The 22,168-nt window shown below is 40.9% G+C and overlaps 1 protein-coding gene across 7 annotated transcripts in view; it reads right to left on the bottom strand.

Moving 5' to 3' along the window:
- Window positions 1-22,168, bottom strand: part of cep112 (centrosomal protein 112) — a 425,679-nt gene that overhangs the window by 171,227 nt on the left and 232,284 nt on the right. For all 7 annotated transcript variants that reach the window (XM_041216547.1, XM_041216546.1, XM_041216549.1 and 4 more), the window contains one exon: window positions 10,368-10,503. In XM_041216547.1, the coding sequence (XP_041072481.1) occupies window positions 10,368-10,503 (136 nt within the window). The remainder of the gene's footprint in view (window positions 1-10,367; window positions 10,504-22,168) is intronic.

Here is a 22,168-nt window from a genome sequence, read left to right as displayed (position 1 = left end):
GATATCACGGCCATGAAGGTCTTTGGGAAGTACTTTTGAAGAGTTGTCACTGTTGTAATGTAGGTAAGTGCAGCAGCTAATCTAATGTAACAAGGTGTCTCAGAGAAACGGAATAATCATATTTTCTTTGTAAATTATGTTGGTTGAAGGGTAAATACAGTTTGCATACCAGGAGAACTCCCAGTGTTTTTCTTTAAACAGAGGGGGATCTTTTACACTTGCCTCAGTTTGACATGTCATCACCTCTGATAGTGCAGCACTCCTTCCATACTCAACTGGAATGGAATTTCAGCCCAGATTAGGAGTTGGACTCACTAGGACTCTGGAGCAGGGCTTGAACCCACAACCTTCTGACTTAGAGGTAAGAGTGCTACCAACTGAGCCAGGCTGACACTGAAGAAAATTAACAAAAAGGAAGAACACAGCTTTTTAATGGCAAATCATGGGGAGCTTGCATTATGGAATTATTGAATATTATTTTTAAGACAGAGGTAGATAGATTCTTGTTAGGCACGAGAATCAAAGGTTATTGGGGGTAGATGGGAATGAGGAATTCGAAACACAATGTTACAATATGGCAGACGGTAATTGCCAGCCTGACCAAATCGCAGAGGGAAACTTGGTTAAGCTATCACAATGATTTTGCAATTTGTATTTATTACGAGAAGGTATGTACAGTGAAATCAGAAGTAAAGAGTCCACTACCACCTTTGGAGATCTTCAAGATTAAATTAAAACATTTATTCACAAAAGAAAAAAATTAAACACACAAGGGTACAGTAATGTAGTTAAACTTCGTCTTATAACAGTTCCCAAATGATTTCAACTTAACTAGACTCACGACAACACACCCCTTTCAGGCAACAGTCTGAATAGATTCTTAATCTATAAAAAATCCAGCAATATTACCACAAGCACCCACGGTTGCTATAAGAGAGGTATATCACAGCTTCTCCCTCCCTCTCAATTGACAATAAAACTCTAAGGTTTTTAACAAAACCTTGTACTCTGGACCAAACCAGAGCTTCTCCGGAGTGGCTAGAGGCTGCTTTTCTACAGGCCTATTTCACACCTCTCAAGATCTCACAGGGCCACTCCCCATACAGTTTTCCATCCTTCTTTAAATATATTTTCTCTCTTTTGATCTGTAAATCCCATTGTTTCACTCTTGCTTTGGAAGTTACTTTTCCCAGTATATAAAAATCTTTCATGTTGTCCTTATGGTCAGCACTTTCAGGAAAAATAAACCTTAAAAATAATACCTTATTTATCTTGCCAGTTGTAAAAGATCTTATCACATCCCTTTGAAAAGCAAACCACCTCTTACTTATCTACAAATGCAAATTCCATTCACACTGTATCTGCTGAGACTTCATCTTTGTTCACCCATCTCCATTTCAAAATGCCTGTTTTACACTTAATCCCTTTGATGATTTAAACCTTGCAGTCCAACTGTCTTTAGTTTAATTAAATTAGTCACACACACACAAACATACACACACAAGCCTGTTTCAGTATCCCACGTAATATTAGGGAAAAAAATGATATTTCCTTTACAACAAACAGGTTAGCTATGATCTTATTGAATGTTGGAGCAGGCTCGAAGGGCTGAATGGCCTACTTCTGCTCCCATTTTGTATGTTCGTGTGGGGTGATGGGACTTCTAAAAGGTCAAGTGAAAAGTGAACTCTAGATTGGGTTGGCTTTAGTCAATTGAAAGTATTGTTTTGTACACAGCAGGGACACAATTATAAATGTATTTATCTTCACAGTTAGCAGACTTTGGGGGATTTCTCACACTGGCTTCCATCTATTTTCAATGCCTTTTCTCTGTTTTATATAACAGTATTAATCTCAGACAGTTAACAAAAAGATGAAGGGTTGTATTCTGAAAAATTGTTCCATCAGTTTAATGATTTGTCCAATTGCTTCTCAGTTGTATAACAATTGATACAAATATTGGTATGTGTAAATTCTCAAACTTGCTGAATTCCTAGAACAAAATTGAGCGGCCTTCATTGCCTACCAGAACAAACCAAGGTCGCAAGTCAAGAAGCCAACATTCCAGCAGCTCAAGGTTGGCGTCCTAAGAAAAATCTGGAAGATAAAGGACATGTGGTGGGAAGAAAAAGCCAAAGAGATCCTACAATATGCTTTTTTAAAGCTACCAGGGCCAAATGGGTAAAATCCCCTTCGCTTACAGGTTGGTGCTTCTCTTCTTATGGATATCAATGCAATCGTCAATGCTGGAAAGAACATTTTTCAACAACTCATCAACTGTGAATCCACAGTGGCAGCTGACACTCTCTGGGATATTCCCTGATGCCATGTGGTAGAATCCATGGGCAAATCACCATCAATGGGAGAGGTACAATCAAATGGTTGAAAAACAACAAAGCCTGCGACCCTGATGGTATTCCAGCTGAGATCTTCAAAGAAAATTCCATGCACACGTCCTACGGATTCCCTGTCTTCAGGAATGCGATAATTGTAACTATCTTCAAGAAAGGAGATAAATCACGTTGTGGAAACTATTGAGGTATTTCCTCATCCCTAGCAGGGAAAATCCTACATGCATTCTCCAAAATCATCACTTCCTGTGGCTGAGGAAATCCTTGCAGAAACAGAGTGTCGCTTTAGATCTTAGACCATAAGATATAGGAGCAGATGCAGGCCATTCGGCCCATCGAGTTTTCTCCACCATCCAATGAGATCATGGCTGAAACGATAATCCTCAACTCTACTTTCCTGCCTTTTCCCCATAACCCTTGATTCTCTTACTGATTGAAAATCTGTCTATCTCAGCTTTGAATATAATTAACGACCCAGCCTCTACAGCCCTCTGCGGTAAAGAATTCCACAGACTCAATACCCTCAGGGAAGAAATTCATCCTCATCTGTCTTAAATGGGCGACCCCTTACTCTGAGATTATGCCCTCTGGTCCTAGTCTCTCCAACAAGGGGAAACAACACCTCAGCATCTATCCTGTCAAGCCTCCTAAGAATCTTATATGTTTCAATAAGGTCACCTCTCATTCTTTTAAACCCCAATAAATACAGGCCCAATCCCACTCATCCTCTCCTCAGAAGAAAATCCCTCCATACCCAGGATCAACTTAGTGAAACTTCTCTGGACTGCTTCCAATGCCACTATATCTTTCCTTAGATAAGGGCACAAAAACTGTTCACAGTGTTCTAGGTGTGGTCTAACTAGTGCACGGTATAATTTTAGCAAGACTTGCCTATTTTTATACTCAATTCGCTTTGAAATAAAGGCCAACATTCCATTTGCCTTCCCTATTACCTGCTGAACTTGCATGTTAACTTTTTGGGATTCATGCACAAGGACTCTCAAATCCCTTTATCCATTTAAATAATATTCAGCTCCTCTATTCTTCCTGTCAAAGTGCATAACCTCACATTTTCCCACATTATATTCCATCTGCTAAGTTTTAGCCTACTCACTTAATCTATGTATATTCCTCTGTAGGCTCCTCGTGTTGTCCTCACTGCTTGCCTTCCCACCTATTTTTGCGTCATCCGCAAACTTGGCAATAGTGCATCCTCTTCCCTCATCCAAGTCGTTAAAATATATTGTAAATAATTGTGGCCCCAGCACTGATCCCTGTGGCACTCCACTAATTACAGGTTGCCATCCTGAAAATGGCCCCCTTAACCCAACTCTCTGTCTTCTATTAGTTAACCAATCCTCTATCCATATCTGTATCTTTTATGCCCTGTTAGTCTTTCCACTCCACTCCCACTAGAGCTGTACCTTGAGTGTCCTGCCATCCATTCTTAATTAGCACATTCATTTAGATAATATCACCACCTTCAACACCTCTTTGTTCTTCTATGACATCTTTTGATGATCTGATCCTATCACTGCTTGCTTAACCCTACAACCACAACCCCTCCCCACTTCTCTCCCCCCCACCTTAAACCAGCTTATATTTCACCCCCCCTCCTAATATTCACTCAGTTCTGTTGAAGGGTCATGAGGACTCGAAACGTCAACTCTTTTCTTCTCCGCCGATGCTGCCAGACCTGCTGAGTTTTTCCAGGTAATTCTGTTTTTGTTTTGGATTTCCAGCATCCGCAGTTTTTTGTTTTTACCTCTATCCATGCTAATATATTACCCCGAATACCATAGGCTCTTATCTTATTAAGTAGCCTTATGTGCAATGCCTTATGGAACGCCTTTTGGAAATCCAAATATATTACATCTACTGGTTCCCCATTATCTATCCTGCTTGTTACTTCCTCAAAGAATTCTAATAAGTTTGTCAGGCATGATTTTCCCTTCATGAAGCCATGCTGACTCTGCTTGATTAGATTATGCATTTCTAAATGTTCTGCTATTACATCCTTTATAATAGACTCTAACATTTTCCCAATGACGGATGGTAAGCTAACTGGCCTATAGTTACCTGTTTTTTTGTCTCCCACCCTTTTTGAATAATTGACATTGACAGTTTTCCAATCTTATGGGACTTTTTCAGAATCTAAGGATTCTTGGGAGATTGCTACCAGTGCATCCACTATCTGTGTAGCTACTCCCTTTAATATCTGAGGATGCAACCTATCAGGTTCAGGAGACTTATTGACCTTTAGCCCCATTAGTTTCTCTAGTCATTTTTCTCTGGTGATAGTTATGTATTTATTTCCTCCCTAGCTTTTGCCCCTTGATTATTTGGTATTTTTGGAATGTTATTAGTGTCTTCTACCATGAAGGCTGGTGCAAAGTATTTATTCAACTCTTCTGCCATTTCCTAGTTCCTCGTTATTATTTCCCTAGCCACGTTCTCTAAGGGCCCTATGTTCACTTTGGCCTCTCTCTTCCTTTTTATATGTTTAAAGAAGCTCTTCCTGTCCATTTGTATATTACTTGCCAGTTTATCCTCAAAGTTTATTTTCTCCTTCTTTATTATTTGTTTGCTCATCTTTTTCTTTCAATTTGATACTATCCTTAATTTCCTTGGTTAACCATGGTTGGTTTATCCCCTTCCTAGAATCCTTCTTCTTCACTGGGATATATCTTTGTTTGAGTCATGAACTATTTTCTTAAACGTCCGCCATTGTTCATAAAGCATTTTTTCTGCTAAACTCCTTTCTCAGTCCACCCCAGTCATCTCTGCCCTCATTCCTTTGTGATTACCCTTTTTTAAGTTTAGCACAGTTGTTTCCAAACCAAGTTTTTCACTCTCAGGCTGAATGCTAAATTCAACCATGTTATGGTCACTGTTTCCTAGGGGATCTTTTACTCTGAGATCATTTATTAAACCTGCCTCATTACACATTACCAGATTCAAAACAGCCTGATCCCTGGTTGGATCCACAACATATTGTTCCAGGAAACTGTCCCGAATACACTCTATGAATTCTTGCTCATGGTTACCTCTGCCAATTTGGTTTTCCAGATCTACATGAATATTAAAGTACCCATGATTAATTTTTTTTACATGCCCTCATTATCTCCTGATTTATTCTGTCCTGTAACGTAGCTACTGTTAGGGGGCCTATAGACGACTCCTGTCAGTATCTTCTTCCCCTTGTTATTTCTTACCTCCACCCAAATGGATCCTACATCTTCCGATCCAAGATCAGTTCTTGGTATCGTACTTATTCCACCTCGTACTAATAACTTGTATGTTTGTAGAGTCGGTTCCCTTCTTGTCACACTCTGGGTATCATTACCTAAATAGCTACCCTGCAATGCTGCTGTGCTTTGTAAGCGTCATATCCCCTCTCCCGAACCCTAGCACCGGGCAGGCCTTCGGCTGCAGAAAACAGTATCTAGCCCTCTAATTATACCTTCCCCTCCCACTACTACATTCCTATTTCCTTCCTCCACTTGAATGGCTCCCAGCATCATGGTGCCATCGTCAACTCACTCGTCCTCCCTGCGGTCCCCGCTCTTGTCCACACAGTTTGCAAGAACTTCGTCACTGTTGGACAGTTGCAGGGGTCGAGTCTCCTCAAATGCTATCCTAAGTCCCCATACCTGCTTCACCTGCAGTCACACCCTCCTGTCCCTGATCATAGACCAAATTTGAATTACCTAAGCTAAGGGGTGTGACCACCTCCTGGAACAAAGTGTCCAGGTAACTTTCCGCCTCCCTGATGTGGCACAATGCCTGCAGCTCAGACTCCAACTCGGATCCAAAGTTCCTCAAGCTGCAAACTCTACAGATGACCTTCCAGAGGAACCTTCATAAACATCACGAAGAACGCTTCATTGCATTCATAAACCTAACCAAAGGCATTTGACTCAGTAAATCACGAGGCACTGGATTGCGCTCCAAAGATTTGTATGTCCAAGAAACTTCATCACAATCCTACAAATGTTTCATGATGATGTGACTGCAATGGTTTTCAGTGGGAGATATGAAACAGACCCCTTCAAAATACATACTGGGGGCAAGCAAGGCTGTGTGATAGCCCCCATACTATTTAGAATCTACTTGACGAGTGACTATTCACCTCAAAGATCAACCATCCTCTAGTGTGAATATTAAATACCACCTAGATAGAAAACTCTAACCTCAGCCAAAATTAAACTGACCACCATAGATATATATGATCTACAGTTTGCAGATGACTGCAGTGCTGTTAACCAGTCTGCACCAGATTTGCAAGCCACTCTCGATCTCTTCAATTCTGCATACAAGAGACTCGGCCTGTCGTTGAATGTTGCCAAAACAAAACTCATATCAACCCACACCTGGTCAGCCAAATATTCCACCTCCCATATATGTTGAAGGGGAGACTCTGCAATATGTTGATCACTTCCCATAAGTTGGTTGCTACCTCTCTAAAAGGTCACCATTGACAAGGAGATTCAAAATCAGATCAGCTGCGTCAGCTACAAACTACGACAGCAAGTGACAACAAAGACCTCTGCAATTCAACAAAAGTCCTGGTGTACAGAGCAATTGTCATCCACACTACTGCATTGCAGTGAGATGTGGACTGTGTAGAGAAATTCCATTAGCAATACCTTCACCACATCCTCCAGATTCAGTGGGACGACGATTGAACAAACACTAGTGTCCTTCTACAAGTTAGTTCCTTAAGTATTCAGGCAAAATTCCTGAAAAATCAACTTCGATGGACTTGACACTGTATTCAGATGGCCGAAAAGCATCTCCTTCGCCTGTTTTCTCAATGCTGAAATGGCCACCGTTCCAGGGAAAGACAAAGAAAATGCTTCAAAGACACTCTGAAGCTTTCCTTGAAGCACAGCAATAATGACTGGATGGAGCTTGCTCTCAATTAATCAAAATGGTGACAGCATGTCCATCAAGCTGCATCAAGCTTTGAGTCACAACTGCCTCAAAATCCTCATATCCTATAGTCCACCCAAGCCTCACCCTGAGCTGCTCATTGAGATACCTTCATTCTTTTCCTCCCTTAGCCTCTGGACTGAGTGACTTCTGATCCTCAGCGATTTCAACTGCCAGCACAACTCAACTCACCTTGCTTTCTCTTCTCCAAGAATACTTCCCTTTTGCTTTCCCTTAATCTCTCCCAGCACACAAATGTTCCATCCATTGACACTGCTCTCTCTTGTGGCCTCTCTATTCCTCCTTTCAATTACAGATAAAATTAGCTCTGATCAACTCTTTGTATCCCTCACCCCCTCACACACTCCCATTCCAATCCTACTCCCTTCTGGGTCTGTCCCAGAAAAAACTCCCTCACGTCATTTACAATTTCAAACTCCCGAATGCTTGCCTTTAGCCTCCATTCACCATCACACTTCTGTAGCTGTCGATCTGTTCAACCATTTACTTAGCACCACTTTTGATAATGCTGTTACCAATCAAATCCTTACACTCTTCGCCTTTGAAGCACCTCCTACCTTTCCCTCAAATCCAAGGCACACAGACATCATCTTTTCTGGCATTTAACTAGTTTAGCCATTTGTCGGCAGACCATGTCAAGCATCATTAACTCCTCCCCTCCTCTGCCAAAACAGTTTTCTATCCTAAGATCATGCTGAAATACAAAGTAATCCAGGTTCTTTTCTCCACAACTAATTCTCTCCTTAAACCCTACTTACTTCCCTGCTCACCTCCAACAATAAATGTGAGGAGCTCGTAGACTTCTTTGTCACTAAGGCTGAGATAATCCATTCACCTGCTTCTGCTGCTAACCTCACGTCCCCTTGTCAAGCCAAACTTTGTCCAAGGTTGCCCCCTGTCCTCATCCTGAACCCACAGTTTTCTCTAGTTTCTCTTCCCTGCCTGCCCTATTCAAATTCACCTAATTTCTTAGGCCCATATCTTGCTCTCACTATCCTACTTCCAACTAAACTGCTGGCTATCTAATTTCCCTTTGCAGGCACCAATGATAGCTGACATCACCCCTGGGCTCGCTGACTCACATTTCTTGCCCGTCAACCAATGCCTCAAACTTAAAATTTGCATCAAGTGATTGTTCAAATCCCTTTATGGCCTTATCCCTCCCTATCTTCCAACATACATCAGTCCTACAAACCTACAAGGGAACTCTTTTGTCCAGCACTGCTCTCCATGCATCCCCCACTCCTTTCATTCCAATAATGGCAACCTTGCCTTCTGCCATCTGGGCCCAAAGCTCTGGAATTTGAACCTCTCGTCTATTCTCCCTTCTTAAAATGCACCTCTTTAATGAAGTTTTAGTCACCCATCCTATTATCGTCCCCTTTAATTCAATGGCAATATTTATCTGATTACACTTTTGTGAAGCATCTTGCCACATTTTTCTATCTTACAGGTGCTATATAGATGCAAGTTATTGTTGCTGTTGAAATACACAACAGATCAATCAACCTCTTGAGAGAAAGATAGGTTAATATTACATGTTCACAGGCTATTGTTTACATGTCAAACGTATTTTCTCTTCGGGATTCCCACTAGCCAGCTGTATACTTGCAGCATTTTCAGATTTTTACCATTGAAAATAACATGCTTCATGATGCGTAATTCCCCTCAAATCCATGCGCTTCTGGTTAAGTGTGGGAGCAAATGGAATTTGCAGATTACATTGCATCACTGTGGTTAAAACATTTGGACTAATAATAATATGCATTATAGCCAAATGTATAGTGGAGAAGAATTCCTAGAAGCAGCCAACATGACTCTGGATGAGGAGAAAGGAGATTTGTTTGAGTTTTAAAGCTGAAGATTCGGATGGTAATACAGCAACATTCTGCATCACACTCTTTAATCACATTTACTATTAGTCAGAACTCAACATACACTGAGTGGGCAGTGGCACACACTTAAAATAACACTATTTGAAAAAAACAGGTAGATTAAAGCCATGTGAACCTCTGCTACTTCACATCTAATTACATACTTTTTTTGCAGCTTCAGGGTTTATTCCAGCCTGTTTTCTCCAGCAAGGAGTCTTGGGACCGCTTATCTCACTAGAGCACCTTTTTTATGTACTTAGTACGAAGAGGTATCACTGCTGGAAAATAGATCATTTCACGCTTTCTGTATTGGCACCATGTACTTTACTACTAACGTAAAGCTAAAGCTATGCCATAGATTGAAGGGATGAAGACAGAGCTCACCATTCCAGCGAGTCTCTGATCTCAGCTTCAGCTATCTTGGGAGGTGTCTAGTGGAGGCCAGATGTTAGTGCTGCACAGAAGGGAGGAAATTGAAGACTGCTATTGCTAGTTCAATCTCAACACTGGGTCAATAGCCAAAAGCTTACCTGATTTCTCAGCCAGAACTGGTACATGGCCTGCAGGATCAGAACAAGGTGAGGAGAAAAGATATGTTTGAAAAAGAACTAACTTACTTAGTTGGGTGATTTGAAATAGATGCCAATCTATCTCATTTAGTAGTTGGAAGCTGCACTAAGTCAGCAGCTTGCAATGAACATGTCACCTCAAAAATAGGGTGATTCATTTTCATGTTTAACAAAAGAAAGGAAATCTAATAAAATATTTATCTGTGAGCTTTTTATTTTAATGCAGGGATTTGAATGGGGAAAATTGATCTGTACACCAGCAGAAGTGTGCAGATGAAGGGAAGTGTGGCAGGACCAAATGTGGGCCATTTATACTACTTAGAGGTTTTTTTTTTGTTCCAGTTTACTGAAATATCCATGTGCAGAAGGAGGCTTGAGAAGAAACTGATTTTGGCACCACACATTCTAAATGTAGTTTAAGAAAAAAAAAGTTTCTTTTTGCTGTTCTGTTAGGTTATGACATTAAGCAACAGAAGCACGTGTTTCTGTTCCCACTGGTGAAATAACACTTTAGAGGTAGTTAGTTAATTGCGAAAACTTGCATTTTCTAATAAAACCAGAATCAGCCCAGCACAAAAGCTAAATAAATTCCGTAGAATCAATGGTAGAAGCTTCACCTGCTGTTTCATTTCAGAATAGACTTTCTCAGAATTCAGTTCCACCTGTCTCTTGAATTCTTCCAAAGCTGCGTCCGCCTTCTGGGCTTGGAGCTTCTGCATCTCGGCCACCCTTGTCAGTTGGTCTTCTTTTTCACTAAAAAAGCATAAATGTTTCAGTAATATACTGTTTCTAGGCATCTTAAATTTAACAGAATAAACCCACCATTAAATCTATCTTCACCTTTGCGTCAGGTGAGATTCACATGAGAGATGCTACACTGCCAGAGGTGTTATTTTTCAGATGAACAGAAGTTCTATCTACCAAGTGGTGGAAGAAGATCCGTGGCACTATTCAAAACAAGAACCAGGAAGATTCATCAGGTCAACACCTCTTTCAACTAACGACCAGAACAGATAGCTTGGGTATTTATTTCACTACTGGGTTTCAGTACCTTTGCAACATCATTCAACCGCCTCTGTATCAGCTTATCTGCTGCTGAAACCCTCATCATGCCTTCATTACCCTCATGACCATCCCATTGCACTCTTGCCTGGTCTCCCACGTTCTACCTTCCTTAAACATGAGGTCATCCAAAATTCTGCTCGGGTGGCCGAGATGCAGAAGCTCCAAGCCCAGAAGGCGGACGCAGCTTTGGAAGAATTCAAGAGACAGGTGGAACTGAATTCTGAGAAAGTCTATTCTGAAATGAAACAGCAGGTGAAGCTTCTACCATTGATTCTAAGGAATTTATTTAGCTTTTGTGCTGGGCTGATTCTGGTTTTATTAGAAAATGCAAGTTTTCGCAATCAACTAACTACCTCTAAAGTGTTATTTCACCAGTGGGAACAGAAACATGTGCTTCTGTTGCTTAATGTCATAACCTAACAGAACAGCAAAAAGAAAATGCAGCAAGTTCCATTCCCCTATCACTCCTGTGCACACTGACCCACATTAGTTCCCAGTCAAACAATGCCTTGATCTTAAAATTCTCTTCCTTGTTTTCAAATCCCTCCATGGCCTTGCACTCTACTATATCGGTAATTTCCTCCAGTCCCACAACCCTCCAGCATATCTCGGCTCCTCTAATTCTGGCTTTTGTTACATCACAATTTTAATCGCTCCAGAAGTGGGGGCCTTGCCTTCAGTTACCTTGATCCTAAGATCTGGAATACTCTCCCTATCTTGCTTTCTTTCCTTAAGATAATCCTTAAACCTACCTCTTTGACCAAGCTTTTTAATATCTCCTTACAGGAGTTGAAATCATATTTTGTTTTATAATGTTCCTGTAAAGCACCTTGGGACATTTTATTATGTTAATTGTGCTACACAATGTAAGTTGTTATGCAAATTAACAACCCTGTTTCCCTGCATTTCAAAAGCACTTCATTAGCTCTGAACGTTTTATGATGTACTGAGGTCATGAAAGGAACTATATACATATATTAATGCCACACTTTAAATCTGCAGCTAACATTTTAATAATTAGCTTTAAAGAAACACTGTTTTATGCCTGCCAATCAGCAATGAAAAATTATTAAAACAACCAATTAAATCTCTTCAAAATTGTTTTGCTGGACCATCTTGCTTTCTGTCTGATCATACTACACACCCACAGCTACTAGATTTATAACATAACAGATAAAAAAAAAGCCACTGCTGAAAAGAGACATGCTGTTGAAGCTTTTCATCCTGCGCTCATCAGGACAGATGCAAGAATGCCAAATTTCAAAGAGAGCAACAATTTATATTACATTAGGGTGCTGATTGGTTGGCAAGTCAGCTCTGATTAGTTGGCAAGTCAGCTCTGATTAGTTGGCAAGTCAGCTCTGATTAGTCGAGGCACTGCCATGGAGAATGCACCAGGGAGCTATTGTCTTCCATGCTTTTGATTAATTCAAAAATGGTGCAATGCCTGGTCATGTTCCTTTTGCCTGCAGAAGACAGATCCCTGCGTATGAATATATGTAGCTTCTAGCAAGTGTAGGTGAGCCATATTGCAAGCCCAACTGATAATCTTAAATTCGTTGTTAGTGTAACTCTTAGCACTGTCAGGATTGTTCAGCAACTGCTGCCCCATCACAGAATCACATCTATTGTTAGACATTATGTTCTGAGTTTTGCATGCACAGGCTAGTTAAGTACGGTCAGTACCCTGCTTATTGCGAACAGCCAAAGGAACAGGCTGTTTGATATGATCTGCCATTGCTGGGATGTACAGCCGTTACATACAGAGGCCATACCTGGCCTCTGTTCACAATAGGCAGAGGGCAATGATATCAAGGAGACAGAATTAGATAACAGATCTCCGTTGCATCAGGGATCCCCATTTCCAAGGCTCAGAAGGGGTTCAATTTAAAAGTGAAGGCTGGTACATCTAGAGGCATGAGGTGCATCAGCTTCCAGAGGATTGCTCATGGGCCCCACTAGGAGGGCCCAAGTGAGGAAATGTCCTGAATGCACAAAGAACAGTTTGGTTGAGGAAGTAATCTAAGGGGTGTCAGGGAGGGGAGGCATGACCTATCTCCTTCCTGGACATATACTATGATAAGCCAGTAGTGCTGTAGCCACTCACTGGCCCCATGCAAATGAAACATCCTCTTGCTGATCTCACTAACTCCAGGGAGGTTAGTGCTGAAGCGTACATCCCAGCGTAACAACAGGGATTGCAGCCAATGGATTTCTGGGGCCGTTATTTTGCATATCTGGTTGGCGCACTGATAAGATGGAGTTGAGGGCTATTATAGAAAGGACAGTTGTCTCACAATTTTAACTTTGGTGGTTCATGATAGCACAGAAAATCTTGGAAACCAATAGCCAATAGGCTTCCTACAGCATAATGCATATGCCTGGAGCCATAATTCAGCCAATGATGGTTAGCTCTTGTCTCAGCCTACTTAGTGTTGGGGCATTACAATTACCATCACAAAGGACTGTGGTCTAAGGGCCCTGCAAAACATGCATCTGGGGACACCGTATAAGGACAACAGTGGGCTCAGTTGTAATGGTTCCCATGGTTGAATAATACATTCATCAGTATGATCACACAACCCTAAATGCCATTAGAGAAGAGATCTGAACAATTAGAGATGCTTTTCAGTCATCCCTCATCACTATATTTTACACAATGTGCAATTCCCCCTTTCAACGGCGTAATTTACAGGAGCAAGGGGAAGCACCAACCATTCCCAGCCCTATTATCAGCCACTGTCTATATTGCAGAAAGGCAGGATATCACAAGTTCAATTCAGACTAGAGTGGATCTACTGTAACAAATGGCCAGTGAGGGGAAATCAATGAGTAATTCAAAGGGTATGCACAGCAAAGCGTAAACATCTAAACTGGATTCTTCATTCATGACAGCACCTTTGAAGTCAGTTTTTGAAATCTTTAATAAGAAATTAATTTGCACACTTCCACTTCTCTAGATTCCTTCCTTTGTCTGACTGTCTGATTTTCCTTTGAAACGTCTTTTCTGCAGGGAATGGGAATGCTGCTTTGATACATTTTAAATGTAAGTGCTGCTGGCTCTTACAGTACTGCTGTTGATGTGCCATGTATTCAAATTCAAAAAGTGAGATCAAATGCTCAGTGGGTCAGTCCTGAGGAAGACAGGTATATGGAGAAGGTTAGATGGTCCTGTGTGTCTTGTCTATATGTTCGCAAGAACCTGAAAGGTGGAGTGATTGACTTCCATTCCTCCATAGTTACTGTCGGACCTGCTGAGTTTTTCTAGCTTGTGTTCTTTTCGTTTATGAATTCCAGCTTCTGCAGTATTTTGCATTTTATTCAAATTCCGATACTGCTACTGTAACTTCAAACAGCTAGGACATGCTCAGCTTGGCTCCTGAAATGTTGATGTTTGTGCTTCTGAGTTTTTTGACATGGTACAAATATAGGGCCCACTAACGTTTTGTCAATGACTCAAGGAATGCTGCAATACATTGAATCCTTGAATGATAGAATACTGGTCTGCAGCTACACAGTAAGCTCCTGAACAAAACTTTAGTCAAGTGGAATTCCGTCACTGGAAAAAATCTAACTCTGTTAATTCCAATTTCATGAGGATTTTATACTTGCATGTGTAGCAGTGGGGAAACCATGCCCCTAATTGCTTAACCTTGTTATCTTTTCCTGGAAAGCAAGGAAAAAAGGGAACACCACAGCATTCCAGTTTGGTCAACATGATACAGCAACCAGGTCATGAATTGAGGTCAATGGGGCAATAAGTATGCAAAGGACTCTCAATGAAGGAAAGCCACATAATGACTACTTGGAGATATAAAGATCTCCTTAAAAAACAGAACCCATGAGTAAATCCCATCACATATCAAACTATTATATGAGTGAATGGTACAAAGGTCTACATATCTATCAATAGCTAATACTAATAAAAAATTTTGTACAGTTATTTTTCATACTTCAGCTTGATCCAGTTTGGCCTTTTGATTTACTGTTTTGAGTTACTTACTGGATTGAAGGAAACTCTGGATATCAACGCAGGAGCTGCCTGACTGTGGATTGCTGACTAAGATGGAATGCTGTATCACAGGGCTGATTATACAACAGTTTAAGAACTGTTAACTACAGTGGCATAGCTTTGGTGAAAACACTTTCTATAGTTTTACCAAAAGATCAGTGCAAGATTTAGAGAAAATAACCTTGTTTGAACACAGAGATCTGATGACCCCATTTGCAAGGAAGGATCTATTTGACCTCAGGCTGGGAGACAGCTGAAGTAACAGTCGTTACTTCAGCCATTAGATCACCTTGTCTGTGTTAAATTCAGCTCTTTTGCATTGTAGGTTTCAATAACTCATCCTAACTAGTTCCACCACATGTTATGTCATAAGACATGAAAAGAAATTAAAACTGTAACACCAAGCTTTATTTTTTTGTTAATTTTAATTGGACTTCTGCTGAACCACAAAATAGCTGCTACAGGTCATATGACTCGAGATTTGCTATCTGTTCTGGGAGCTACCAACAGAAATGACAAGACCAAAAAACAGTTCCACTCGCATCCTTGTGGAATCGCATGCACCGTTGTAGGGCCACATTATAACCACAAAACTAGAAGACGAACAGATGAACCGACTCCCCCAGCCAGGATGATAACAAAGAAGGAGACATCAAAACTTATTATACCTGAAGAAGTGTTAACAACTACTATTTCGCTCCTAAGGGAAGCAATGAATTTGGGCTAGAAGCGCAGAAAATGCTTGCGAGGCTGCAATTAACTGAATAATGGGCCATGTCACATGACCCCATGCATCTAGCCTTTTGGATCTATTACATTTCAAGCCTAAAGCTCAAACTGCTGACTTATCAACCAGAAAGAACTCCAGTGGCTCCTGGCTGACCATGCAGCCAGCCACCATCTCTTACTTCCTAGAAGCTTGTTTTGATTTAAAAAGTCAATGATCATTGCATGCCAAGCAGTCTAAGTGTAAAAAACTCATCGTGCTGCATCACCATTTATTTCAAAAATGTTTCTGTTGCTGTCTCCAAGCAGAAACTCATCTGGACTGAACTCCGCCATGAAAGAAACATCCTCTGTACCTAGGCTTCTCAGACTCTGGGAATCACGTGAACTGATATTCATTTTTGTGGTTCTTTTACTGCTGTTGCCCGTAGTTGTAAATCTTCCTACCCACCCCTGGGTTTGAATGTGAATAAACTAACCTTCTAAGTTAATTATAACATGAGTTTGCTATGAGTTATTATTAAATTGGATCACAGAAACTGAGGGCTTGAGGAAACATGCCAGAGCCTACTTTAAAAATAATTCAAAAACACCTCTGCTTAGGGCGGAAGGGGAGAGGATATAGAAATTCAGTTTCTCTCTCTCCTGTCCGTAACGCACAATATCATCAGTTCTTATTGTAATTATTCTTCTTTCTAACCCATTGCTCTTTAAAAATGGAAAATAATGGGAAACCATCCCTTCTGCCTTCTCCTGAAGACATTAATTCTTGCCAGGTGTAATTCCACAGGTGATGAAATGCCTCTGACACTTCATCCAAACAGATCATCTGCATGTACCATCTTAACCAGAGAGTTTAAGGAGAATTACAGCCAAGCTTGGTCTAATTCCCATTCAATATTGAGACTCTGGGTGATTCACCCACTACCACCCCTAGTTCCTGGGCAATTGCTGCATTCCAGCTGCCTATGATAGGCTAACTCTGAGCATGCCAGGAAATAAAGCTGGTCCGTCTGATTCAGCACTACACCGGGCCATGCCTTTTTCCATGCGGCTATCAGAAAAGCTGAGATTCTGTCAAGATTGATACAATAATTTACTTATGGACATGTGATCCACGATACCATACATCTATTTTTGAAAGCAATGCAGCATGTTACAGAGACAAAGATCCATAGTGAGTTTATCTCTATTGAGGTAATTGAACACTTGCAGGTGTACACGCACGCTATTCCCCACCGTACCCTTTCTGTAAAATAACCCAATATGGGAGAACAAAAAGTAGACACTAGTGAAATCATGCTAAAAATTCATTAAAACATTAAGTTATTGATGAGAGAGTGAGTGTTTCTAGCCAGGTGCACAACAGCCAGTACCTTAATATGTACAAATACATATGTATTTTTTGGCAGCACATTATTGAGCCACTCTATCTTGCAATGAATATATTTGGCTAAGACATAACACAACTGTTTCAAGATGCATCTTTTTTGGCAGGCTACAGTAACTGGAAAATAAAGTCACTTAAACAAAGCTGGCTGGTGCTCTAGCTGGGCACAGTTCCACAAGCAGTAGGCAGTACCAATTTTTTTTTTGTAGGCTTGAACTTCACTGCTGGCCACCTTTTAACACTTCCTGGTGCAGGTCTAACAGTACCATGCATGCTTTGTGGTCATAAAAGGAAATTGGAACAGAAGCAGGTTGTTTAGCCCCTTGAGTTTATTCCGTTATTCACTAGATCATGTTTGATCTGTGATCTAACTCCACATACCTTCCTTTTTCCCAAATCCCTTAATACCTTTGGTTAACAAAAATCTGTCAATCTTAGATTTAAAACGAACAGTTAACCTACCAACTGCTGTTTGCAGAAAAATTCCAAACTTTTACCACCCTTTGTGAGTAAAAGTGTTTCTGAACTTCATTTATAGAATACTTTACCATTGCACTAATACATCTCCAAACACTTCACACACTGAATTACATTTGAAGCACCACAGCTGTTATTATGTAATGAAAAGTAGTAGCAATGTCACATTAGCAAACATACCAACATATGAATTAGGAGAAGGAGTAGGCCACTTGGCTCCTCGAGTCGGCTCCGCCAATCAATGAGATCATGGCTGATCTGACTGTAACCTCAATTCCATATTCTCACCTACCCCTGATAGCCTTTCACCCCCTTGCTCATCAGGAACGTACCTAGCTCTGCCATAAAAATATTCAAAGACTCTGCTTCCACCGCCTTTTGAGGAAAGGAGTTCCAAAAACACAGGAACCTCAGAGAAAAATTTCCTCCTCATCTGTCTTAAATAGCGATTCATTATTTTTTATACAGTGACCCCTCATTCTAGATTCTCCCACAAGAGGAAACATCCTTTCCATATCCACCCTAAGACTTCTCAGGATCTTATATGTTTCAAACAAGTCTCCTCTTACTCTTCTAAACTACAGCGGATACAAGCCTAGCATGTCCAGCCTTTCCTCATAAGACAACCTCATTAATCTAGTAAACTTTCTCTGAACTGTTTCCAAAGAATCTACATCCTTCTTTAAATAAGACCAATACTTGTACACAATACTCCAGATGTGGTCTCACCAATGTAATGTGTAACTGCAGCATAACCTCTCTACTTTGGTATTCAATTCCCTTCGCAATAAATGATAATATTCTATTACCTTTCCTAATTACTTGCTGTATCTACATACTAACGTTTTGCGATTCATGTACTAGGACACCCAGATCCCTTTGCATCTCAGAGTTCTGCAATCTCTCACCATTTAGATAATATTCTTTTTCATTTTTTCTGTCAAAATGGTCAATTTCAATTTTCCCAAGTTATAATCCATTTGCCAGATCTTTGCCCACTCACTTAACCTATCAATATCCTTTTGTAGCCTCCTTATGTCCTCTTTACAACTTATTTTCCCACCTATCTTTGTATCACTAGCAAATTTAGCAACCATACCTTTGGTCCCTTCATCCAAGTCATTTATATAAATTGTAAAAAGTTGAGGCCCCAGCACTGATCCCTATGGCACACCAGTCGTTACATCTTGTCAACCAGAAAATGACCGATTTATGCTTACTCTCGGTTTCCTTTTAGCTAGCCAAAACATGATAACACAAACAGTTAATCTAAGGGAAATGGGTGACTCTCTAGCATGCCCCTTCCAAAACAAATGAGCACTGGCAGATTTACGACAGCAGTTTGATGATGATAATACACCCTGCAATATTTCCTCTTCTTGAGCACAAATGCCTCTCCAGACCAGTGACCAGGATTGGGAGTTCAGCAGAGCAGAGGAACTCAATATAAGAACATGAGGAATAGGAGCAGGAGTAGGCCATTCAGCCCTTCGAGCCTGCTCCGCTATTCAATGAAATCATGGCTGATCTTCTACTTCAACACCATTTTCCTGCACTATCCCCATATCCCTTGATGTTTTTAAGATGTAAAAATCTATTGATCTTAGTCTTGAACACACTCAACAACTGAGCCTCCATAGCCCTCTGGGACAGAAAATTCCAAAGATTCACTGACCTCTAAATGAAGAAATTCCTCATCTCAGTCCTAAATGGCCTGCCCCTTATTCTGAGACTGTGTCATTGGTTTCAGACACTGCCCCACCCCTCCAAACCAGGGGAAACATCATTCCTATATCTACTCTGTCAAGACCTGAAAGAATGGCGCATGTTCGAATAAGATCACCTCTCATTCTTGTAAAGTCCAAAGTATAAAGGCCCAGTCTAATTAAGCTTTCCTCATAGGACAATCCCTTCATCCCAGGAATTAGTTTGGTGAACCTTTGTTGTACTGCTTCTATGGCAAGTATATCTTTCCTTAGGGAAAGAGATCAAACAATACTCCAGGTGTGGTCTCACCAAGGTCTATATGATTGCCGTAAGACATCTTTACTCCCATACTCAAATCCTCTTGTAATAAAGGCCAGCATACCATTTGCCTTCTTAATTGCTTGCTGTACCTGCATGTTAGCTTTCAACAACTCATGAACAAGGACACCCAAGTCCACTTGAAGTTCAACACTTCCCAGCCTCTCAACCTTTAAGAGATATTCTGTATTTCTGTTTTTCCAACCTCCAGTCCCTCCACTTTGTGTACCTTGCACATTGTCATCTCCCTGAATCACTTACACCAAAAAATACATCTAGCCTTGCTCAGTTGATGGCAATTATCTCAGAGTCAAAAAGTCATGGTTTTGCATTTTACTTCAGGACTCACTGATATTTTAGGCTGAGCGGGTGGTGAAAGGTCAAAGGAGCTGCCTTTCAGACAAAGAAATTAAACTGAGATCCCATTCCTTTGATTCGAGTGAGCATTAATGATCATATATCACTATTCAAAGAAGAGGAGTCAATTCCAGTATCCTGGATAACATTCCTCCCTCAGCCACACCAGATTGACTGCTCATGTGCTTTGTGAGATATAGCTGCACATAAACATTATGTTAGTAATAATATTTCAAAGTAATGAGTCAAAATGAGGCTTCTGAGAGGTGTGATAAAGCACAATACAAATGCAAGTCCTTGCAAATAAAATAAAAACAGAAAGTGCTGGAAACAATCAGGTCAATCAGCATCTGAAAGAGGAAGATAGGTGAATGGTTCAGATGGGACCCATAACATAATCAAAAACACTGATTTTGCAGTAATTCAGTGCTCAGTAAACCCCATTATTACTGCATCCACTATGAGCTGCCTCAGTTGGCTCAGAGTCATTAATCATCTTTGGACACTTTCACCGCTCAGCCAGCCTCCTGTACCATCATAAGAAAAAGAGAGAAGAATAGAATTATTCGGTGCATATGATGAAAAGTCAAATAGCAGAAAGGGAGCTAAAGGCAGCGATTGAATTCCGAGAGGGGAAGTAGAGGGCAAGAGGAAACCTGAAATTTTTTTTAAATGCTGGAAATAAATAGAGAAGGTGTTTGGTGATCAGCAAGGCTGGTGAAGCAATGATCTCATCTATCCTTTCTCTTTCTGATGCTGACCTAGGCATTTCTATCATTTCCCAAATTTAGTTTTACAATCCTGTAGATGTTCTGAGTGGGCTTCGCCATTGTGCTTCAAGATGGCATCAGAACTACCTAGTAATTAACTGCTAGCCACTTATTATTCTACTCTCTCAAACCCTGCAAGCAATGCTACAAATAGCCCCGTAATCAAGCTAATTATAAAAGACCAAAAAGAACTTGCTATCAAACATTCATGATGTTTTATGTTTTTTTAATCAAAGCTGCAGAGTCTTACATCTATTACAAGAGCAAACATTAAATTCTCTCCCCCAAGTCTTATTTGACCAGGTTTTGTCTGTCCCCTTGTGAAATTTTCATGCTTATCAAGTATGGGGTGTAGTGTTAGAGATTGGAACACTGTCAGTGTTAAGTACTCCCAGGTCAAGAACATCACAGTACTTCTCTCCACTATGCTCCTAGAACGTCCCTCATCTCTAATCTCAGAACAGAATTTCTTCTGCACCCAATGTAATGTTCTTCTATTTACTATACAAACTTTTATGTTGAACTGCCAAGTTAAAGCAAAAATAAAGGAAAGTTTAAGATGTCACGTCCACTGGAAACTGAGCTGAGACTGCTTAAATTTACTTTACGTAGGGCACTTGCATTAGCATACGGAGAGGATTTTCAATTAATTGGTCAAGGTTGGAGGCAGGTTGCAGAATTGAGGGCCAGAATTTTAACAGTTCATCTGAAATTGGCTGGGAAGTAGAAGCAGTGATAAAATGGCGGCAGAGACTCAGGAAGGAAGTCTGACATTTTCCTTAAGATAGTTCCAAAGGCAGCAATAGCAGTGTAGCCTGCTGACTAGAGGCCGGCAGGCTATTGTTCAGCCTGTTAATGCCATCTTACCATGATACCGGGAATTTACCAATGTCGGAACGGCCCCCTGTTGCATGGGTAAAACACGAGGTCACACCGAGATGACCTCCCAGTAGTTTTCCATAGGGGTTGTGGGGGTGGGTGTTGGGGGGAATGGTGCAGTCCCTTTCATCCTGGAGGCTCCATGTCTCATGTGGAGCACCCCAGCAGCAATGGCCACTTACAAATATAACACAGCCATTGGAGAGTTCACTTCTCTGACTGCCTGGTTCCAGCACATTAAAGAAAACTCTTAACTGGCACTTCAAGGGTGCCGCATGGAGGGTCAGGCTGTGGAGCTTCAGCTCCTCTGATTGGAATAGCAGCTTGGAGAGGCAGGCTGCCATCCTTAATTGGGCAGCAGGAGGTGGACGCTTACTTGGTAAAATCCATTCCATGGTCCTGCCATCCATCGCACGGGTTCAGTCCTGGTAGCAGGACTCTCAGCACGCTGGTAAATTCCAGCCTAGGTGCCAATTTCTGACTTGTAACACTAGGTTCCTCACCCCAGCAGGCTTTTAATGTAGAATGTGCTAAACAGCTGAACTCAGTGGATTTCAAGAATCAACCACAGCATTGCTACCCCAGAAAAGGTCTTCACAAAGACATTGTTACATCAAATAAAATGCATAACCAACACAGTTAGAAAGGGTATCTAATGAATGGTTGTGATGATTTATACATAAAATAATAATACCTTTGAATTAACAGCAAGGTGAT

Source organism: Carcharodon carcharias, chromosome 22 (assembly GCF_017639515.1).
Source record: "Carcharodon carcharias isolate sCarCar2 chromosome 22, sCarCar2.pri, whole genome shotgun sequence".
Lineage (NCBI taxonomy): Eukaryota > Metazoa > Chordata > Chondrichthyes > Lamniformes > Lamnidae > Carcharodon > Carcharodon carcharias.
The sequence above is the reverse complement of the archived record's forward strand: the minus strand, read 5'-3'. Positions and strand labels throughout refer to the sequence as shown.